Source organism: Vigna unguiculata, chromosome 7, assembly GCF_037176805.1.
Source record: "Vigna unguiculata cultivar grain cowpea cultivar isolate G323 ecotype 2 chromosome 7, ASM3717680v1, whole genome shotgun sequence".
Classification (NCBI taxonomy): domain Eukaryota; kingdom Viridiplantae; phylum Streptophyta; class Magnoliopsida; order Fabales; family Fabaceae; genus Vigna; species Vigna unguiculata.
The window spans coordinates 12075881-12098557 of NC_140798.1; the positions used below are offsets into that span (position 1 = coordinate 12075881).

The following is a 22677-nucleotide window of genomic DNA, read 5'->3' on the forward strand; positions in this document are numbered from 1 at the left end:
TCGACCTTTGGTATAGACTGACTAGACTCAACCTTCGACTGACCAACTCGGCTCGACTTGCTGCCCAAGCCGACCTAGCTCGACCTTCAGCCTGAGCCAACTCGGCTTAGAGCCATCTCGTCTCGACCTTCGGCCATGACCGACTAGGCTTGAGTTGGGGTCGGGTCGACTTGTCACAACCTTGGTCTTTGGCTCGACTCGACCTTCGTCTCGAGCCGGCTCGACATGACATTTGTCCCAAGCTGACTCGGCACAACTTTAATCTCAGACCACCCTGACTCGACCTTTGTCTTAGGCTGACCCGACATGACCTTCGGCCCAAACAGCCCCTGCTTATGCTTTGGCCTGATCTGACCCAACTCTACCGTCAACCTGCCCGACCCGACCCGTGTCGACCAACAACTTGAACCGACTTGTCTCGATCTTCCGCCCGACTAACTTGACTTTTTAGATATGTGAGCTTTTTATGTTCTAACCAATGAACAATTCCACAACTTGGAGAATTTCAATTTTTTTCATTTTTGAGTGAATTTGAAATTCTACTATTTTAGTTATTTGAAATATCTTTTTAAAATTTCTCAATTTCATTTTTTTTTTAAATTTTCTCATCCGAATATTTTATTTTTCTTAAAAAAATTTAATTTTTTAAATAAATGAATTACTCTCTCAAATCATCTTATTCAAATACATTACTAAAATACACCACTAATTTTTTAATGAATTTATGGTCCCCAGTTATCATCAAAATTTATTGTGGACGGGAACATTGACATTTGTTTATTGAGAGACATAGAACACGGGCACACGGTAATTAAATTATAATTCCAACCTTTTTCTTGTTTTTTTTTTTTACCTAAAGCATCACCTAACACATCACGTGGTCAACGCGTGCGTATTAAAAAATTCATAAAATTGCTATGCAAGCAATAAATAAGCAATATTCCGAAAGAGAAAAAATGGGAATAAACCTTGACTACGTATAAGTTAATGTGACGATGGTTAAGTCATGAATGTTTATAAATCCTCTTATTGCATTAATATGTCTAGACATGAAGATATTATAGATTCATTGAAGATAAGTTCAGATGTAATTTAATTTATTGCAATCTATATTTTAATAAAAATATTTTTGGTGTTAAAATAAATCTTATTTATTTTATATATCATCCATTTTAATATTTTATTTAATGTAATAATTCATACTTCAATTCTTAATATTATGTTCACATATAATATTTTATCGTGAATGAAAATAAAATACTTTAGTAGTAAAGTAGAAAAAGAAAAAGATAGAAATTATAAGTTTAACTTTCTACTTGTATTAAAAGAAGTTCTGACTTGAACTCTTATATTAATAAAATATTAACAATTAACACTTAAGTGATAAAAAAGAATTTAACTTAAATTAGTTTCATATATTTATGAATATTTAAATCCAATTTGAGTTTAACTACTTAGCAGCATTATAAAGAGTGCGGTAATTAAAGTAACTATCTAATTTGGTTTTGTAAAAATCTTTAAAATCAATGAGAAATAAGAGAAAAGATTGAAAATAAGAAAGTTTAAGACTAAATTTTGTGATAATAGGTATATTAACCTTTTCATATGTAACACCCCATTTAATTTAATAAGCGAAACAAAAGGAAGCGTCACATAAAAATAATATAATAGCGCAGTCCTGGAGTTTAAAACTTAACTCCTTACAACCTAAGGCACACCATGATACCCAAAAGAAAACTAGTTAAAGAGTTTAACATAATGTATATAAATCCAAGGATGGACAGGTACATGAGTCATAGCCCTAAGGAAAAGCCCATCAAGAAGAAATAAAGTCCAACCCATGTAGACTATGCAGCGGAACCTCCATCACCCTGGTTATTTCGGGGAGTTCTCACCTCTGCTCTCATCAACAAGTTGATGATCATTGCAAGAGAAAAGACCATACCATAGAACATACAACAACAAATAGTAGGGTAAGCTAGAGTAGAAATCAATTTATCATACAGTCACATACTATCACCCAATTCAAGCAGTATTTGTAAATCACCCGACATGTTATGACTTTCTCAAGCAATACACTAGACCCTGACTCGACTCATCCGGATACATATAACCTGGTCGAATTCAGCGGATGCTTGCACTTGTGCTCACCCCCGAGCTATGTGTTACAAGTGTTACAATGAATCAATTCCCTCACACACAATGTTAGCCCTTAATGAGTTTCAGGCCTCCTGCTACTCTCACCACAGGAATCAGTCCACTCTAAGTGAGGCAAACTGACTCCTTAGAGCGTCAGGATGCAATCCTTACCTTGAATCCTTACCAAGTTATATAGATGAGGCACCACCATGGACACCCACTAATAGGGGCCATGGAATTACGTCCCGACCACTGAAGAACGACCTTGAGATCCCACCTAGAGATCTCAAGGATTTATGCACTGACTATCGACCAAACATGTTCATTCAATCAAGAAAGACCTATCATGCATATATGTATTTACACTATATCAATCTTTATAGCCAATCCTTTTCGCGTTCCAGCTCAATCAATACCAATTCATGTTTCATACTTCATTCGTGAATATACCATTCCAACTCATCTCGTTATCATGTCACTTTAATACCAACCTCCTCATTCAGATCACATGCTAAGTTCATGCCAAACCCATCATTCCAATTCATGAATCACATCACTCATGAATATTTATTTGTCTCATGCATTTAACACAATAATCAAATCCAAGCAAGCATTAATCATTCCAGATCCAGGGAAACAACCACACATCGCACTACCTCGCCCAGCTCCTCGCTCAGGCTGAAGGGTCTTGCTCAGGCGAGAAGCTCTCGCTCAGGCGAGCCCCCTTCGCCTAGGTGAGGGCTCGAAAAGTGAACAATAGCCTCACGCGGGATCTCGCTTAGGCGAGACCCCTCTCACTTGGGCGAGATGCTCGCTCGTTCAGGAGCAACGTGGTTCGCTTGAGCGACTGCTCGCGTGAAGCAGCTTGGGCGAGCCTCTGTTGATCTCGCCTAGGCGAGACATGCTCGCTTGGGCGAGAAAACCAGTGCTCACCACTGTTCTCTCGTGCACAAACACTCAACAGGTCGCCAATGGCTCAAAATTATCATACACAGGTTCGCATCAACACACCAAACATATTAAAACGGTAAAACAATAGCACAAGCAGCATAACTTAAAGAAAAGGCGAACCCTAGCTTCCCATACCTGAAAAAACAAGCTAGCGGAACACTCTAACCTGCACACAGTGAGCACAATTGTTCTAAGGATGGCCAAAGAGCTGAAACGAACGGTAAAACAGGAAAATGGATGAGTTATTACCAAACCCTAACGGTAAACAATGGACATAGGCCCAGAAAAGGGGAATCATGAGCTGAGGAGTGACTTACGTGGAGCAGAAACTTGACTTGAGCTAGTTCGAGGAAGGTTGACGACTAACCCTAGCAGAGAGTGGAGACTGCTCAAAAGGAGGTAAGGAGACATGTTTATGGAAAGTGAGTGAAAGGGTGGAATTATGACAGATTAGGGTCTGAACATCCAATGGGTCATCCCTTAAACCCATTACATCATGACAACCCTTTTAATTTAGGGCAAAAAAAGAATACGAATTTAATGGACCTTACATTCCTCTATTAATAAAATATTAACAATTAACACTTAACTGATAAAAAAGAATTTAACTTAAATTAGTTTCATATATTTATGAATATTTAAATCCAATTTGAGTTTAACTACTTAGTAGCATTATAAGGAGTGCGGTAATTAAAGTAACTCTATCTAATTTGGTTTTGTAAAAATCTTTAAAATCAATGAAAAATAAGAGAAAAGATTGAAAATAAGAGAGTTTAAGACTAAATTTTGTGATAATAGGTATATTAACCTTTTCATACATATTTATAGAAAAATGACATAAAAAATAAATTATATTTTATGTAACAAAATTACCATGTATATTTAATTTTAAAAGAAAATCTTTTTCAATTAACTTATTTAAAAATTAAGATGCATTTACTTTTGTTCATGAAAGAGAAGTTAATGTATATTCTGCTTCTGATTCCCTTATGGAAATATTTATCAAAACACATACGAATACAACTTGATTTTAAACGAAATTTAATAAGCTTATATATTAAGAAAAAAAAACTTCACAGTGTATTTTGATTCGATTCATGTACTTTATGTATGATTTGTATTTGATAAATATAAATATATATTTACAACTTGGAAATATTTTTTTAATGTTATTTATTTTAAAATATATTTCATAAATAGTTCTTAATTCTAATTTTATATTTTAATATTTTAAATTCATTCATTTATTTACATAACATTAAATAAATCTTATATCATTAGGTTAAATGTTGATGGAATCATATTTAACTTCAAATAAATAATCAAATGAAAATATAAAAAGTACCCAAAAACAAATTTTTTTAAATCAAGAGTGAAGACTATATGTTAAACAAACCATGAAGGGTGTTGGGTGTTGTGATTCGTCCATGCTGAAGCACCAAAACCAACGAAAATGACGAAAAACCCCCGCCCAGGATTCGTTTTTTATGCATTATCCTACAAGGTAATTCTGGTAATATGGCTGCGAAAATGGAGTAATTGAGGATTTTCGTGTTGGGAGTAACTATTTAAGGCGTGGAATGAGAAGGGTTGTTTCTGAAACCGGGATATTTCTTTCTGGATTCCAAATCCTCCACAAGTTCAAACTTTGAACCCTCCATGAGAACGTTCACAACGACCTAGGACAAGGAGGTGGAGGATTCACAGCATCATTAGATAAAAATATAACAGAAGGGGGGAAAAACTGGAATCGCCATCAGTTTTTGAGTCCACTGATTTTTTTTTTCTTCTGAATCTGTAAGTACCACCCGCTTTTATATTGATTATTCTGTTTCTCACTATGGATTTTCAGTCACCCCTTCATTATTCTCTTAATGGGTGGGAAAAGTCCTTTTTTTTTGCATTAAATTAGTCATAGTGGTTTTTTTTTTTTAAATTGTTATTTTTTTTAAATGAATTGTATTTGTGTTTGCATGTAGTGGTGTTGTTGATCAGGAACCGTAATGCTAATCAGTGGGAAGAGACAAGAGTAGGAGGAATAACTTATGTAAGACGTTGGGGTTACATTTTGAGGTCTGTTTTGGTTTTTGACCACTCTCTTTCTCTGAGAAAGAGAACAAAAAAATGAATGTGGTTGGAAAAGTTGGAAGCTTGATATCTCAAGGTGTGTACTCAGTCGCAACCCCTTTTCACCCCTTTGGTGGAGCTGTTGATGTGATTGTTGTTCAGCAACAAGATGGGACATTTCGGAGTACGCCTTGGTATGTTCGATTTGGTAAATTTCAGGGTGTTCTCAAAGGTGCGGAAAAGTATGTTAAGATAAATGTTAATGGTGTTGAGGCCAATTTTCATATGTGTCTTGACAACTCAGGGGAGGCTTATTTCTTGAAGGAGGTGGATGATGATAAAGTGATAGATTCAATTGAGGTTGTTCAAGATTCCATTGACAAAAAGAATGGCTTTTTGGGTAATGTTCATAGACTTGATCATAGCATCTCGGATTCTGGGGTTCTGAAGTTGAAAGATGAGTGTGATTCCTCAGTTGTGCGTGCGTCTCAAATTCAAAGGTCGGAATCTGATATTGATAGGAGATTTTATGAATTCCCAGATGATCGATCTTCTTTAGAAGATTCAGTTGAGTTGTCAGAATACGACTCTAATTACGGGAGCTTAGAGGGAGACAATTTTGCAGAGTCACAGGGTGCACATCCAGAGATGGTCTTGGTGAGTGTTGATGGTCATATATTAATGGCCCCTATCTCAGAAACAGAGACTCAGGAAAATGTGCAATTAAAAACTCCTCAATTTCATCTGGGACCAGGTGAAGAGACTGACTTATGTGAAGGCAATGGAGAGATTGGTGAAAATGCTTGGGCTACTGATTATATTAGTCAGCGTGACGCTCAAACAACTGATGTCGATCCTAGATGTTGTAACATTAATGGTGACGATAATACTTTTAAGCTCTCACACGAAGTTTGTCAAAGAGAGGAGGTACATATTAGTCAGACACAGGAATCCTTAGAGATTAAAAATCCGGAAGATCGGGTGAAAACTGATTCAGAAGTGGCTGCATCTGGTATCAATAGGGAGAGTGTTTTCAAAAGCTGTTTGGAGCTGCACCATTTCGGTCAGCAGGCTGGAAATGCTGCTGATTTACAAGATACAGGTTCTCCATTGGGGATTCAAAATTCAGCAGATCAATCTAATGGAAGTTGTTTTGTAGTTAATGAAGATGAACAAGGGAGGATTGTGCAACCTAGAAGCGGCGATGATTTATCACCTCCTGGTTATTCCATTTCTTCTAATGGCTATGGATATCCAAAATCAGAATTGGAAATTCAAGAGGTTGAGAAAAATGCATCTGGAGAAGTTGAAACTGATCCTGGCTATCGTTCAATTATTACTGAAACAGAACAGAATAATGAACATGTTGTCAAGTCAGTGTCAAATAATTCGGTAGATGAGAGTCAACAAGCCCCTTCACTCAAAGATGTCAGGGCTACATGTGAGGTAGTGGAACCTCAAACAGAAACTTCAAATAAAGGGGACCAAAGCCACTTGGGTTTGGGTAAGATCAGTGCAGCAAATGGCTTGCACTTGGATTCTTCAATTATTTATTTAATATTAATGCACTGTTTATTTATTCTCATTTAACTATTAATTTGAAGGATTTGAGATTTCACTTTGTGGCCATGAACTTAAGCTGGGCATGGGTTCAGTGGCTGCTGCTGAAGTGTTTGAAGCGCATCGCATATCTTCAGTTGACTTCACAAGTTCTGCTCCTTCAATAATTAAAAATCCAAATCTTGTTATCAAGTTTAAAGAGAGGTACATGACGTGGGAAAAGGCTTCTCCTCTTGTTCTTGGAATGGCTGTTTATGGTTTAGATTTACCTGTTGAGCCCAAAGATACGGTTCCTGTGGAACAGGATCAAGCATTGAAGTCTAGGGATAATGATCTAGGATCATCTTCAGCTGGGCGCAGATGGAGACTGTGGCCTATTCCTTTCCGAAAGGTCAAAACATTTGACCATACTAATAGCAATACATCAAATGAGGAGGTGTTTCTTGATTCTGAGTCTGGATCTTTTGCAGACCAAACTACTCCAACATCCAGTTCCCAGGGGTCTCCTGGAAAGCAATTTCTAAGAACAAATGTTCCCACTAATGAGCAGATAGCATCCTTAAACCTCAAAGATGGTCAAAATTTGGTAACATTCAGTTTCTCTACAAGGGTTCTCGGTACACAACAGGTTGACATTTTTTCACTAACTTCTGAACATTCATTTATTGACATTTTTTGTTTAAGAGAGAAGTTTTAATTGCATTACAGGTTGATGCTCATATCTATTTATGGAAGTGGAATGCAAGAATTGTTATTTCAGACGTTGATGGGACTATTACCAAGTAAGGCTGCTAATAATGCTTTTTAGGCTACAAGTATTGTTTTAACTTGACCTGACATAGACGCTACTTCAATATTGTTATTTTTCTCTACAACTCTGTAATTCTGTTTGGATTAAATTAGATGTAGATGAAATCCATGTGTGTCCATAATGCAAACTTTGGTAATTGTTGATGCTATTTAGACTGTTACAAAGTGAAAGGCAATGGAGAAGCAGGGGGCAGGATCTGCTTTGAAGTGTGAAATTTCATATTTTTAGTTGTTCCTCGTCTTGGAGTCGGCCTTTCTATAAGCTTATGGTGCATTAAATGACTTTTAGTCTGAAGCATCTGTCATTAGCTTGTGCACATACTATGTAAAATTCTGTAGCTGATCCTTTGACTAAACCTTGTAGAGAATTGTCTTCGTTTTTTTACCTTTTGAGATTGTCACCCTGTGATGGTAGTGTTAGAAACTGCATCATATACAAAAAGGGTAGATAGAGAGAGAAAGAAATTATGCTTACTGATGAATCCTTATCTGGGACAATGACTTTAAGGAGAAGATAAAATCTGAATGGGTAGCTGGTTAGTTACACTTTTTACAAAGCCTCATTAACTGGGGGACTGCACAATAATTGGGCCTAACTCTATTTCTCCTATGGTACTGCTTCTTAATACGAGCCTTACTGATTGCACAACATTCAATATATTTTTAAGAAACTTTTATCCATACCCAACTTGTCTTTGTTATTATAGATTAGGGCTGTGCAAAAAAAAGTTAAAATAAACCTAACCACTCTTGAAAATTGCAGACAGTACACATAGTATTTAAGCCTAACTAGTTCAATTCTTTACAAATGGTTTTGTTATCCAGTTTTAAAAACTGATTATAAATAAAACTAATTCTAAATCAGCTTTGGACCATTTTAGAAAATAAGTTTTGGTTTTAAGAACTGGTTTGGAATTAAAAGCCAGTTTTGAACCAAATTCAGTTTTGTTCATAAACTGTTTAAATAATTTGAATCTGGTTTGGTCAAAAGCCAAACTATTTTTGAAAAATAGAGTGGTTTGATTTAAAATCCAATCTACATACTCTGTTTTAAGTTGAATTTGGTTTTCGTTTTATGTACAAAACCATGTACACCCCTGGGCTATAATGTTCATTCATGACAAAATGATGTTAAACACGATTGCATTTACTCTTACAATTAGACAAACTGTCTGAATACAGAGGGAAATATATGTCAGTTACACTATTATTTCAGAACCACAATAAAAAAGGCTTGTATTTTCTTTCCTTTTAGGTCTGATGTTTTGGGGCAGTTCATGCCTTTAGTTGGCAAAGATTGGACGCAATCTGGAGTAGCCAGGCTTTTCTGTGCCATTAAGGTATGTATATTTTTTTTACTTGTACAGATCTAACATATGTTCATTTCAATTCGGGTAGGATTGTTATGGCAAAAATTTAAAGAGGTAAATGGATACAGATCTTCATAGATATTTATGTAAGAAGATTATTGTACAGTGGAATGTGTAATTAAATTTCAAATTCTTGTTTCTAGTTGTTCATTATGTGTCTCTTAACATAGATGTGTACATTATTCCTAAATTTGGCTTGAGTTTGTACAACTGATGAGAGACTCTTATTAGAGACAGAAAACAAAATTCAGTTGCTAGGCCTAGGTGACTTCTATTTACCTCTTGGGTATTCTATTTTAAGGATGAATTGAACTGTGGCCTAGAAATTCTTATTGCATCTGCAGTGATTTAAAGTAAACTCTCTTTGGTTAGATTTGTTTTATAGATCTTATGTAAATGTAAATATCTCATAAATTTATGGGTTTATAGAAGGAACTAAACCTTCCTCCTTTTAGCCAGGACTTGATATTGCTCGGCAAATGAGGCTGAGTCCTGGTCAAATATCTTTTTTCAATCAGTAAACATAGTCTATAAGAAGGCTGGTGACTAGTGTGACTATCTACTTTCATTACCTGTTGTAAATAGCGGTTTATTGGGATAAAAGTATCTTTAGGTTCTCCATATTGAATAAGATAAAATATCTTTAGAATCTTCCTATTTTTTCTGCATATTTTGTTTCTTTATTTTAAATAGATTAATTTTTACATTTAGAGAAGCTGAGAATGTAATTGGTGTTAGTGTTATAAACAAAATTGTTTTTGTTTTCCTGTGTACTTCAAATTTACCGTACATCGTTGACTTTATTTTACTGTTTCATTTTGCATTTCATAAATATTATTATTAATAATTGAAGATTACATAGCTACGAATGTTTAGTTTATCTAAATTTGTATCAAGGATCATTAATATAACACCACATGATTCAGTGATTGGATGTTTTAGTTTTATTTCTACGAAAATTATTAAATTGAGTAAGTGTACTGGACTTACTCTTGGATTAACCCTTTCCTTTATTATTATTATTATGATTATGCAATTTAGGACTAGGATCCCATATGTTATAGGAGAAGAAAATAAGATAAATTGAATAAAATTTATACAATTTAAAATCAACTTATCCATCTCAAACTTTTGAATAACACTTTCATCTAACTCCTCTAAAGGTAGAGGCGTGTAAGTTAATTTTCATTTATGGGAAAAGCTTGTTTCATTTTACTTTTGTATTTTTTTATCGTACAAGTGCTTTTTTATATGTTTATCCTAATTGCCCCAAATTTCTGCTTGCCTTTCTTTCCATTGGAATGAAAATGTAAACAAATTTAATGGTTATCAACATAACTTTGCGATCTGTCTAATGTAAAATGCAGTCTAGCAAGCATGGTGTTATGGTGAAGCCTATTGTCTTGCCGATTTATATATCTAGGAGATTAATTTCTAAATACTTTATCTGTATTTTATGTCAGGAAAATGGATACCAGCTACTTTTTCTGAGTGCCCGTGCCATTGTCCAGGCATATCTAACTAGAAATTTCTTGTTCAACTTGAAACAGGTATTTAAAGTTATCCTGTGCTTTTTAAGTATTTGTATCAACATATGATTTGTTTTTTCAACGTTAAGATTATGTTGCATCAACTACCTTATTAGTATTGTGGAGGAGTATCAGTCTTGATTTAATATCCACTAGACATTACTTAGCTGCATATTTGGCTACTCGATTAAGATACAAGGTTGCCACAGAAAAAAGTGGCATTAAGGTACCATGAGATTTAAAAATGATGTTGCCGAGGTGTGCTAAAATATGTATATTTGAAGGAATTTGCATTAGAAAAAGAAGATAGCAGTAAACTCTTATTTGTGGTAAAGCAGAATGTTTACACTTCTTGTGATTATCACTTTTTCACCCTGTCAAACACAAAACATTAAATAACATTATGATTAGGAAGTTGGATCATGTATCTGGTCTGAACCAGAAAGATATATTTCTGACCTGTCTCATATCAAGAGGGCTGATCCCTTTTTTGGCAATTATGTTATCATTTTCTTACACCTCTTCATGTCTCTGTATGTTAGGGAGACGAAAGAGTGAGTAAATATTTCCATATTATACTCTCTTTTTATTATTATATTTGTTCATTTTTGTCCTGAAATAGAATTTTGGTTAATTCTTGACGAGGACATGGTCATTGTAATAATAATTGCGTGTGTGCAGGATGGAAAAACCTTACCAAATGGACCTGTTGTTATCTCACCTGATGGATTATTTCCCTCACTTTACCGAGAAGGTGGGTACATTTCTAACCAGAGATTAGTTGTGATGGATGCTACAATTTTGTTTATGCAGTTTGGTTGTTAGCTATGTAATAAAGATTTCATTTTCGACATCTTGTGTTTTTTGTTTGATAATTCTGTCTTTACGAAGTCATGTATGCTGCTGTGAATTTCATGTAATTTTAGTGTTTTTTTGTGAAACGGTTCGGTTTTCTGTAATCACAGAAATAAAAGAGCGTTATTCGTCCCTGAGTTTACTGGATAGAAGAAAAACTTGTACGCAAAGGAGTCTACTCCTTTCACACTGGAAATTGTCCAGTTTTTTACTACTCAGAAAAATCCTCCTTTCCTTTCTAACAGAGGCCTAATTCCTATTTTTACTTCTCTTCCTAGAATACACTTTTAAAGTCCTATTTGTATCTTGTCTATCAGAAACACCCAAAATTAACTCATCCCGCTGACATACATTTTGATGTAAAATCTGTATTGAGATAATCTGTACGCATTCCAATTATATTCAACTTTACAAAATCAAGTCTACTCAATTTTGCCACAAACAAGCTCGTAGTTCTTTTGTCACCCAAAAAAGGGATTATATTGTCTGTTATAATTGCAAAAACAGGACACAGGATCTGGAGCATGAAATTCTGAAAATTGAACATTTTTCTGAGTTGTTTTAAGATTTATGAACTCTGATAAACTGAAGTGACTGCATATACCTTGCGCTCGGACTTATCTATTGATGAATGACATAATTCTTAAACATACCCAATCTCCTTTGCTTTAGCATTTGTGGGAACAATTGACAACCTGCTATTCATTTTTGTTATTCCTTGGAGTTGAATAATTTATGTTACTGATCTGTGTTGCACCACTGTAATCTCTTTAGTATTATTATTATTATTATTTCTTTTTATATGCTTATTATGAGTTGTCCCTGTTTTCCTTGGAGATGGATTTTTGTGTCTGACGTTATGTTGCTTGTTTACTGATGAAAGTGATACGAAGGGCACCACATGAATTCAAGATTGCTTGTTTAGAGGTAAATGCCAGAACACAAAATCATGTATCTATGATGTATAACATGAAATGTTATTGGAAGGCATGTTCTTATCAACAATGTAATATATATATGATCTAAAACTGTTGTTTCGCAGGATATCAAAAAGCTTTTCCCTTCTGACTATAACCCATTCTACGCTGGATTTGGAAATAGAGATACAGATGAGCTCAGTTACAGAAAGATTGGCATCCCGAAGGGAAAAATATTTATTATTAACCCTAAGGTGTGTATGCTGGACTCATGTTTTGTAACAATCATAGTTACTTTAGTTTTTGTCAACCAACTAAAATGCCTATGAAAATAACAGGGTGAGGTAGCTATTAGTCACCGAATTGGTGCAAAGTCATATACATCATTACACACCCTTGTGAATGACATGTTTCCACCAACTTCTTTGGTCGAGCAGGTAACAAATCAGCTCCTACTTCCAGTTAGTTGAATAGAATCTAAACTTTGCTACTAATAAAATTGACTTTTGACTTCTGAAAAACCACAGGAGGACTACAACTCATGGAACTATTGGAAAACCCCATTGCCAGATTTAGATTAGTTCATTGCTTAAGATATTCAGTTCCTTTTGATAAGGATCCATTGGAATGGAAGTTGAAACATCCTAGATGTCAAGTGAAAACCAGAAATTCCTCCTACGCAAGACCATAATTGATCGGAGAGTATCCTTCTATACTTGTTTCATTGATGGTGATGACCATCTCTCCTTGCTGTTCATTTTGATCTGCATTAGATCCTGCTTCATTATAATCCTCAAATCAACAGAATTGTATAACATTTGGTTCAGTTGTTATGCTGTACTACACCTAGTTTACTTTTCAAGTTTCATTGGGGGTGATCAGGGAATAATGACATAGATGCTTACCGAAGAAGCTTCTCTAATTCAAATTGTGGATTGGGTGGATAAGTTTTCATGCCATGATATGGAGCTTCAAGTCTCAATTCTTAGCCTGATATTAATGTTTATCTTTAGCTAAGTACTGAGTTTGTATTCATGCCATGATACGGATCTTCAAGTCTTAAGTCTTAAACTGGTATTGATATTAATCTTTAGTTAAAAGATGAGTTTGTATTTCATGCCATAATATGGAGCTTCAAGTCAACCTGGTATGGTGTTTATCGTGAGTTAGTCTATCATGGAGAACGGATTCACTGACTAATTTTGAGGGAAAAGTATGTGACTTTAGTTCATTCTCATTTGTTTTTTATTATTATTTCTTTTTTTGAAAATTGAAGTGAGTCATTCAAGACATGAAAATGAATTAAAGTTGCTTAATTTTTTCTTCTAAAAAAGTCATCGAATCCATTCCCCTCTATCATGCATTCAAACATTAGAAAATCAATCGGAACTCCATTGGAGTGAAGTGCTGTAACAGTTATGACTTAGCTGGAAGATTATGAAAAACTTGGCTGTTCTCAATATTGTAATCCCAGAATGGACTACTCAATTCACTAATGATTTGTTTAACTTCAATCTTGTATCTTATTCTGATGACTCTTCTTCTGTGTTCTTTCATTTTTTAAACAATTCAACTTGGTTTTTATTTATTAAGTCACATCATTTTCTTCAAGACCAGAGAAAGATTTTATCAGAGTATGTAATCTATTTACGAAAGTTACATTTCCTACTTTTTTCTTATAAAATTTAAGTTTCTTAGTTATTTAAGAATTTATCTCTTAAATGTATAGTTCCAACCGTCTTCTCTTTTTAAGAAGAAAATCAATAAAAAGGATGTTGCGAAACGATGCTACTTGTGTTTTAGAATCTAAATTGTAAAATAGATATTAAAATGTCTGTTTCGAAAATTGAATTCTGGATTACAAGTACATTGCATTCCGCCACGTATAAACATTTTAAAAAATGTTTAAAATCTTATTTATGAAGAAATTTTACTTTCGCGGTATCATTTTTCGTAATAATTATTTTTCCTTGTACATTTGCACAATATTTCAATAACTAAGTGATATTGTCCAAAGAATAATACTGATAAATATAGTAATATGATTAAAAAAAAGGTTTTTCTTGCTTTCTTTAAATCGTAATTTTGTTCTAATTTTATAAGTAGAGACCATTAGGCTTTTTTTTTTAATTAATGATTTTTAATCCAATCTTTTTAAAAAATTAAATTTGAATTCACTGTTGGAGTTTTGATATCTTTCAATGATTTGTTTTTAAAATACACAGATATATTGATTTCAATCTTATAAATTACATTAAATCACTTTTTAATATACCACGATAAAATATATTTTAGAAACATAGCAAATGGACAACACCAATGATATACAAGGAACAATTTAAGTTATTAGTGTTGAATAAAAAATTTATAAGAACAACATCAGAAAAATCAACCAAGAAGCTAAGGTAATGAAAATTCCTTGAGTTTAAAGTACCGTTGCATTTGTAAGACTATAAAGTAACTAAATTTATTGTTTTTTCTTCTATATTAATAAAAAATAATACACAAAAAAGATTACGAGTTAAAAAAGTGGTGCTAAATATTAAAAAAATAGTTTATTATCAAATGACACAAGAGAAAATATCTTTTATTTATTTATTTATTAATGAAAGAAAAGATATGAAAAAAATGAGGACAGAAATTATGAACTGTCTAATTTCTTTTTAGTAACAAAAATAAATAATATGCATGAGAGAAGAATACAAAACATGAGAAATTAAAAAGACAATAAGAGAGAAAATAAAAAATATCTTAATAATTTTGTTTCTTTATATATTTGATTTTATCTTTTATTATTTATTAGGTTAAAATACTTCATTGGTTCATGTTTTTATTCAAAAATCTCAATTAGATCTTAAGATTTGTTTAAGTCTCAATTAGGTCCATACTTTTGAAAATACATAACAATTAGGTTCATTTCGTTAGAATGATAGTAACGGTGTTAAGGATGTGTCACGTGTCAACTCCTTTTTTTTTATTTTTTTTATTTTCTTTTTTTTTAAATTATTCATACCACATGTCACGTCAATATTGTGCCACGTGTCAAGTCAGTAAGGTGACACGTGTCAGGTCCTTGTCTGAATATCAATTTGGTCCATATATTTGTTATTTTGATTATATTTCAGTCCATTTTTTTTTAATTTTCAATTTCATCCTCTCCAAATTGAAATCAAATTTAACTTTTATATAAATTTTATAGTGATATTTTTATTAAACATTTTAATAATATTAATTTTATGTAAATTTTTATTTTACATTAAACTTTACTTATATTTTGTTTTAAAATTTTAAAATATTTATTTAAACTTGTTACAAAATTGTTTTAAATAATTTATATACAAATGTTAGAGTTGGTTTAAAAATAACAACATTATAAATTTAAATATAAAATTTTAAAATAATTTTGTAAAAAATTATAAAAAATATATTTAAAATTTTAAAATAAATGGACTGAAATGTAATCAAAATAACAAATATATGGACCAAATTAAGATTCAGACAATGACTTGACACGTGTCACTTTACTGACTTGACACGTGTCACAATATTAACGTGACACGTGGCATGAGTAAATTTAAAAAAAAATAAAAATATTTAAAAATATTAAAAAAATTCAAAAATTCAAAAAAAAAATGAGGAGCTGACATGTGGCACATCCTTAACACCGTTACCATCATACTAACGGAATAAACCTAATTGTTACGCATTTTTAAAAATATGGACCTAATTGAGACTAAAAAAATCTTAAGACCTAATTGAGATTTTTGAACAAAAACGTGGACCAATGAAGTATTTTAGCCTATTTATTATTATACTTTATAAAATAAAAAAAATACTTAATTTAATTTCTATTAATTTTTAATATAATATTATTTAATTTAAAAGATAAATACAATTTAAAAAATTATATAGTTTAAAAAAAAATTAAATATAAAATAATGTAAAAAAAATTAAAAGAATTTGGGGAGAGGGGGCCGTGACCCCCACCTACCCCTTCTAACCTCCGTCACTGGTACTATGTGATTTTTCATACTCGATTTTTATTGTAATTTGATTATCATAGTATTTTTAGTAATTATGTCTCTCAACTTTTTATTAGATTATGATAAATTATTTTTTAGTCTTAAAATTATTTTTTAAAAGGTATATTGATGAAAAATAAAAGAATAAATTTATTTTTTAAAATTGATAGAGAAACTGCTAGAGAAGATGAAAACATGATAATATGATTGCTCATAGCATAATAATGAAATGAAAGCTTGTGAAGACTTTTTGATTCAAATACACGTTAATAAAATGGAAGATAAATATTTTACAGATAATATGGTTATTTACATCGAAAAAAGTTAAGTGAAAATTTTAATTATGATTCAATTACCATGAGTTCAAAAATATAAAAAAAACCATAGACATTTTTTTAGATATGTGTAATTTCTTTCATAGTTATAGATATACTAGATTATGTATTTATTTTTATTGAATTAATCACAGTAATATTAAATATATAAATTTTGAGTATATTATTTTTGACTCCTAAAAAATTTTTGTGAAGATCCGCCATTCGTAATGGAGGTTTATTTTGTTTTGTTTTTTATTTTAATATAACGGGAATAATAAGTTGGTGGTTATATATATATATATATATATATATATATATATAATGTTTATAAAGTTCGCGTTAGAGAGTACATCGGTCAGTATTTTGTGAAATAAATAAAGAAATAGTTTTAGATTGAAGAATTTTATTGATTATTATATATGTATGCATCGGGTTGTTTATGTGAAAAAGAATAGTGAGATGTGATGAGTATGTTTAGATGTTTAAAGTTGTGAAAAAAAGAATATATGAGTTCTACTTTTATCATAAAAGATATTCATGATGTGTGATAATTAGTATTATACTGCTTTAAGTATTAAAATTAAGCAATAGTTGATTGATTTTGAGATTTGAACTTGAAAGAATTTTTTAATAAGCTTTGGTTTTGACACCTTAAATCATTTTGATTTATTTTATTAATGCTTACATCGGATAATAATTTTTCATTTCGATGAACATTTTAGAAAGTGACTTTTGAAAAAAAAAATTGTGAATTTTCCTACTTATTATAATGATATATTTTGATAATTATATAAATTACAGGTAACATCTCGAAAGTGGTGTTACAAAAATATCTGGTTTTGCACCTCAACTATTACCCGAATGGAAGACCACCACCAACTTTTCACTCACAAAATTTGTATACATTTTACATACATAGGGCAATTTACATATATACTAACCAACTTTAGTCGCCCTCACCATCTGAGGTGCATCTACGGTACAACATTCCCAAGTTCACCCTGGCAAAACAACTTTTATGCTCAATATAACTAGTAACATGTCTATTTGGCGCAATAGTGGTTTATGGATCCTCGCGACCTTTCCCAAAACATGGCTTATCAGCAAAAACGTTTTCTTCTAATACTTGAAGTCTACATTGAAATTCAGTTATCTGCTTTTCATTAGCCTCGACTTGAATTTCACAAAGCCTTTGTTCTTCAAAAAGTTGTTCCCACTTCTTTTCAAATCAAGCATTAGATCTAACTCCAAGTTACTTAGCACTTGACAAAGCTTCGCGTATTTCATCTAATTGTTTTTGCTCTTCTGTGAAACATCGAGAATAGTTAAATGTTCAATAGCCCAAACTTAAAACACAAAATTCATAGTAATTAACATCAGTGCGTACACTTCAATAATTCCTGATAATAATCACAAAAAGTACTTGTACTTTACAAATGTTTTTCAGGTAAACTTAAATAGAATAAAATTTATGTTATAGCCGTCGTTGGTAGTTGGTATATTAGCCGTTTATAGTCGTTGGGTGATTAATGTAGTAACCGTTGAATAGTTAATACACTAACCGTTGGATAGTTAATATACTAGTTGTTTATAGCTGTTGAGAGTACAACAGACGAAAATTATAAGTCTATAAATTGTATTGTTGATGACATGAATAGAACAACAAAAAGTGAATAAATTTTTTCATCCAAGAATCTCTTTCTCCTAATAATGTCTACAACATTCATCAATAACCACGTACCTATAAAACAACCACACATTCAGCTAAGTATAACGTAGAATCATTTGTTTGCTAATGGAAGTTTGATGAACCCCTATTTAAAGAAATATCTATTAACCTATGAACAACAATCCCCAATTATACATGCCCTATTCATCTAAAACATCTTACAAACTAAAAGACACACTCGTAACGCTTTGTGAGTTTCTTGGAAAGTAAAACACTGAAAAAACAAGCTGAATGTAGAACCTACAGAAGTCATCCACATGCTTCTTTCTTTGATACTTATTTTTACTCAACTTTTTAAACATGCTTGCCACAATTATGTCCTTTCCCACAAACAACCCATTCACTAAACCCCCTTTATCGTTCTCTAAATTCATTAGCTTACCACTATAAACCATACTCAAACTGAAAAAACATCAAAATATGTAAATTCCACAAAAAAAATATGTTCCCTAATTCTAAAACTCTCCCATCTACCATCTAACTATCCCAACCAAGGACTTGAAATCAAAAGTTGTTGGATAAACTTAAATGTGGGTAGTTGAAAGTTGTTATAATTGTCTAGGAGGGTGCAAAAGGTTGAGAGTGGGTCTAGCATTAATTAAGCATGTAATAAAGTTAATTAATTGTGGGTTAGGTAGTGGTTATATTTAATGAATATAGTTGAAGGGTCATGTCCAGAGGCCTATAAAAGGACCATGTAGTGCTTCATTTCAAAATACAACAAATCTGAATACAAAGAATGTTTATCCAGAGAGACTTGTTTGTCAACAAATTGGTATCAGAGAGTTAAAGAGTTTGATCGAGATGGCCAGCTTAGCTAACAACATGCCCCTGCCGAAGTTATCAAAAGGTGTCGGCTATGATAACTGGAGCCTGCAGATGAAGGCTCTCCTTGGTTCCCAAGAAGTATAGGAGGTGGTCGAAAATGGGCACCAAGAACCAGAGGACGTTGGAGGAATGACGATAGCCTAGCTTGTTATGTTAAAAGCAACACGAGCAAAGGAATAAATGGCTTTGTACGTGTTGTACCTAGCTGTTGATGAGTCCAGCTTTGAGAAGATAGCAAATGCTATGTCTTCAAAAGAAGCGTGAGATATTCTAGAGAAGGCCTACAAAGGGGATAATCGTGTGAAGCAAGTTCGACTTCAAACTCCCAAAGGAGAGCTTGAAAGGATGAGGATGAAGGAAGATGAAGGGGTTGTCAAGTACGTCTCCCGAGTTGAGACTGTAGTGAATCAGCTTAGTAGAAATGGAGAGACATTGCCCGCTTGCCGAGTGGTGGAGAAAATCTTGAGGTTGTTAACCGACGACTTCGAGAATATAGTTTGCGCAATAGAGAAATCCAAGGACTTGACACTACTCTCGGTGGAAGAGCTTGCCGGGTCGCTTGAAGCACATGAGTAGCGGAGAAAGAAGAAGGAGGAGGAGTCCTTTAATCAAGCACTCCAAGCAAAGACAACCATTAGGGAGAAGAAGGTTCCTTATACTCAGAACACTCGAGGCCGAGGTGGTAGAGGCAGAGGAGGATATGAAAGAGGTCAAGAACAGGTCGTCCAACAAAACTGGTGTGGCCGAGGGCAAGGTGGAGGTCGTGGTGGTACAGGTCGAGGAGGTCAGTCGAGCAACTGAGGAGTTGAGTGCTTCAAATGTGGGAAGTACGACCATTTTGCCAAAGACTGCTACTCAGGAGTTAAATGTTACAATTGTGGGAAGGTTGGAGATTTCGTGAAAGACTGCCGATTTGAAAGCAAGAAGGAAACGAACTTCCTTTTTGAGGATGTCGAGGAAGAAGAAGTATTAATGATGTCCAGGAGATTAGGTGCCGAGGTAAGTCCGAGTTGTTCTGACAACTTGGTTTGGTACCTTGATACATGAGCAAACAACCACATGTGCGGGGACAAGAATATTTTTAAGGAGCTCACCAAAGTTGAGACTGGACACATATCATTTGGAGATGCATCAAAGGTGGCAATAAAAGGCCAATGTACAATCTAGTACCTGCAAAAGAACAATCGAGTTGGAGAAATCAAAGACGTGTACTATGTACCCAACCTATAGAGAAAGACTACTCGGTTCTGATGAAAGACCGAGTACATACTTGAAAGACAAGTTGGATCGATTGATTGCTCGAGTAGAGATGAAGAAGAACAGGATGTACAAGCTGAACTTGAAAATAGTCCAAGAGAGGTGCTTGAAACTTGACGTGAAGGATGAAGTTATGATGTGGCACTTTCGGTTTGGCCACTTGCATTTTGGTGGGTTGGCAAAGTTGGTGAAAAAGATGATGGTGCGAGGACTCTCGACTGTGGAGTTTGAAAAGAAATTTTGTGAAGAGTGTGTGCTCGAAAAGCATCCGAGGACCTCATTTTCGAGGACTGTCGAGTACCGGGCAAAGGAACAACTCAGATTAATTCACACAAACATTTGTGGACTCATTACCCTTGAATCTTTCAGTGGGAAAATGTATTTCATTTCTTTCATAGATGATTTTTCAAGAAAAACATGGGTGTATTTTTGAAGGAGAAATTCGAGGTGTTCCAAGTGTTTAAAAGGTTTAAAGCAATGGTTGAAAAAGAGACTGTCATGCCTATCAAATATGTTAGGTCTGACCGAGGAAGCGAGTTCATCTCATCCGAGCTCATGAAGTATTGTGAGGAGCAAGGAATAAGGAGATTTCTGACAGCACCATACTCACCCAACAGAATGGAGTAGTTGAGACGATAAATCGAACCATTCTTGACATGGTTCGAACAATGTTGAAAAACAAGAACGTGCCTAAGGAGTTCTAGGTAGAAGTAGTGCAATGTGCCATCTATGTGCAAAATAGATGTCCACATGCCAAGCTGAACGAGAAAACACCGCAAGAAGTCTGGAGTGGAAGAAAGCCGAGTGTGTCTCACCTCAAAGTGTTTGACAGCATTGCTTATGGTCATGTTCCAACTCAACAAAGGACCAAACTTGAAGATCAGAGCAAGAAGTACGTGTTTATTAGGTACGATGAAAAAACCAAGGCGTATAAGTTGTTCAACCTAATAACAAAGAAAATGATTATGAGTCGAGATGTTCAAGTTGATGAAGAGAGCGAGTGGAAGTGGAACTACTTGGAGAAGGAGTCTAGAAGCTTGGAAATAGATATACCACTAGTTGTGAGAGATCATGAGACTTCTGATGAAGAAGATGAACCTCTACAGCCTAGAGCGCGAAACTTGCAAGACATATACAACTCGACTGATGAAGTACATGTTATATGTTTTTTGGCAGATTCAGAAGACTTGAGCTTTGAAGAGGTTGTACATGAGGAGAAGTGGCAAAAGGCGATGAATGAGGAGATTGGAACAATCGAACGCAACAACATGTGGGAGCTAACTGATCTGTCCAAAGGAGCTCGGCCTATTGGCGTAAAATGGGTGTACAAGAAGAAAACAAATGTTGATGGTGAAGTCGAGCGATATAAAGCAGAAGGAAGGAATAGACTATGACGAAGTATTCGCTCCAATGATGAGGATGGAAACAATCAGGTTGTTGATTTCCTTAGCAGCTCAACAAAAATGGACAATCTTGCAGATGGATGTGAAGTCAACATTTCTGAATGGAGTCTTGGAGGAGGAAGTATATGTTGAACAACCACTCGAAAACATGCGAAAAGGCGAAAATAAGAAAGTGTTGAGATTGAAGAAGGCACTTTATGGCTTGAAGCAAGCTCCACGAATGAAAGAATTGACACATACTTCAAGAAGAATGGATATGAGCAGTGCCCTTATGAACATGCTCTTTACATAAAGAAGAAAGGAGAAGATGTGATGTTCATTGCCCTCTATGTTGATGACCTTATCTTCTCAGGGAATAATGCTGAGCTAATTGAAACATTTAAAGAAGTGATGAAGAAGGAGTTCGAGATGGCCGACTTAGGTCTTATGAAGTATTTCCTTGGTTTGGAAGTCATTCATGGGAAGGACGATATCTTTATGTCGCAGGAAAGGTATGCTGAGGAGGTCTTGAAGAAGTTTAAGATGACAAGTTGCAACCCAGTTTCCATTCCTATAGAAATGGGCACAAAACTTTCTAAGTATGCAGATGGAGACCGAGTTGATGCGAGCAAATACCGAAGTCTGATTGGAAGTCTCAGGTATCTTACAAATACAGACCAGATTTAATGCTGAGTGTAGGAATAACAAGTCGGTATATGGAGGAACCAAGGTATACTCATTGGAAGGCCCTAAAGAGAATTCTAAGGTACGTGAGAGGAACAATGTCACTAGGCCTGATGTATACTAGAACGGATGATTACCGACTAGTCGGCTACTCAAACAGTGATTGGTGTGGAGATGTTGATGACCGAAAAAGCACGTTTGGATATGTATTCTTCATAGGGAGCACGACGTTCACCTGACTTTCAAAGAAACAACCCATT

General features: G+C 33.9%; 1 protein-coding gene across 1 annotated transcript; it reads left to right on the plus strand.

Moving 5' to 3' along the window:
• The first annotated feature begins 4664 nt into the window (after positions 1–4664).
• LOC114190845 (phosphatidate phosphatase PAH1-like) lies at positions 4665–13157 on the plus strand. The gene is made up of 11 exons (XM_028079891.2): positions 4665–4887; positions 5070–6661; positions 6762–7345; positions 7426–7499; positions 8783–8867; positions 10361–10447; positions 11108–11180; positions 12165–12208; positions 12324–12452; positions 12537–12635; positions 12726–13157. The coding sequence occupies exons 2-11, from the start codon at positions 5215–5217 to the stop codon at positions 12777–12779; spliced, it is 2676 nt and encodes an 891-aa protein (XP_027935692.2). The 5' UTR covers positions 4665–4887; positions 5070–5214; the 3' UTR covers positions 12780–13157.
• Positions 13158–22677: the final 9520 nt, after the last annotated feature.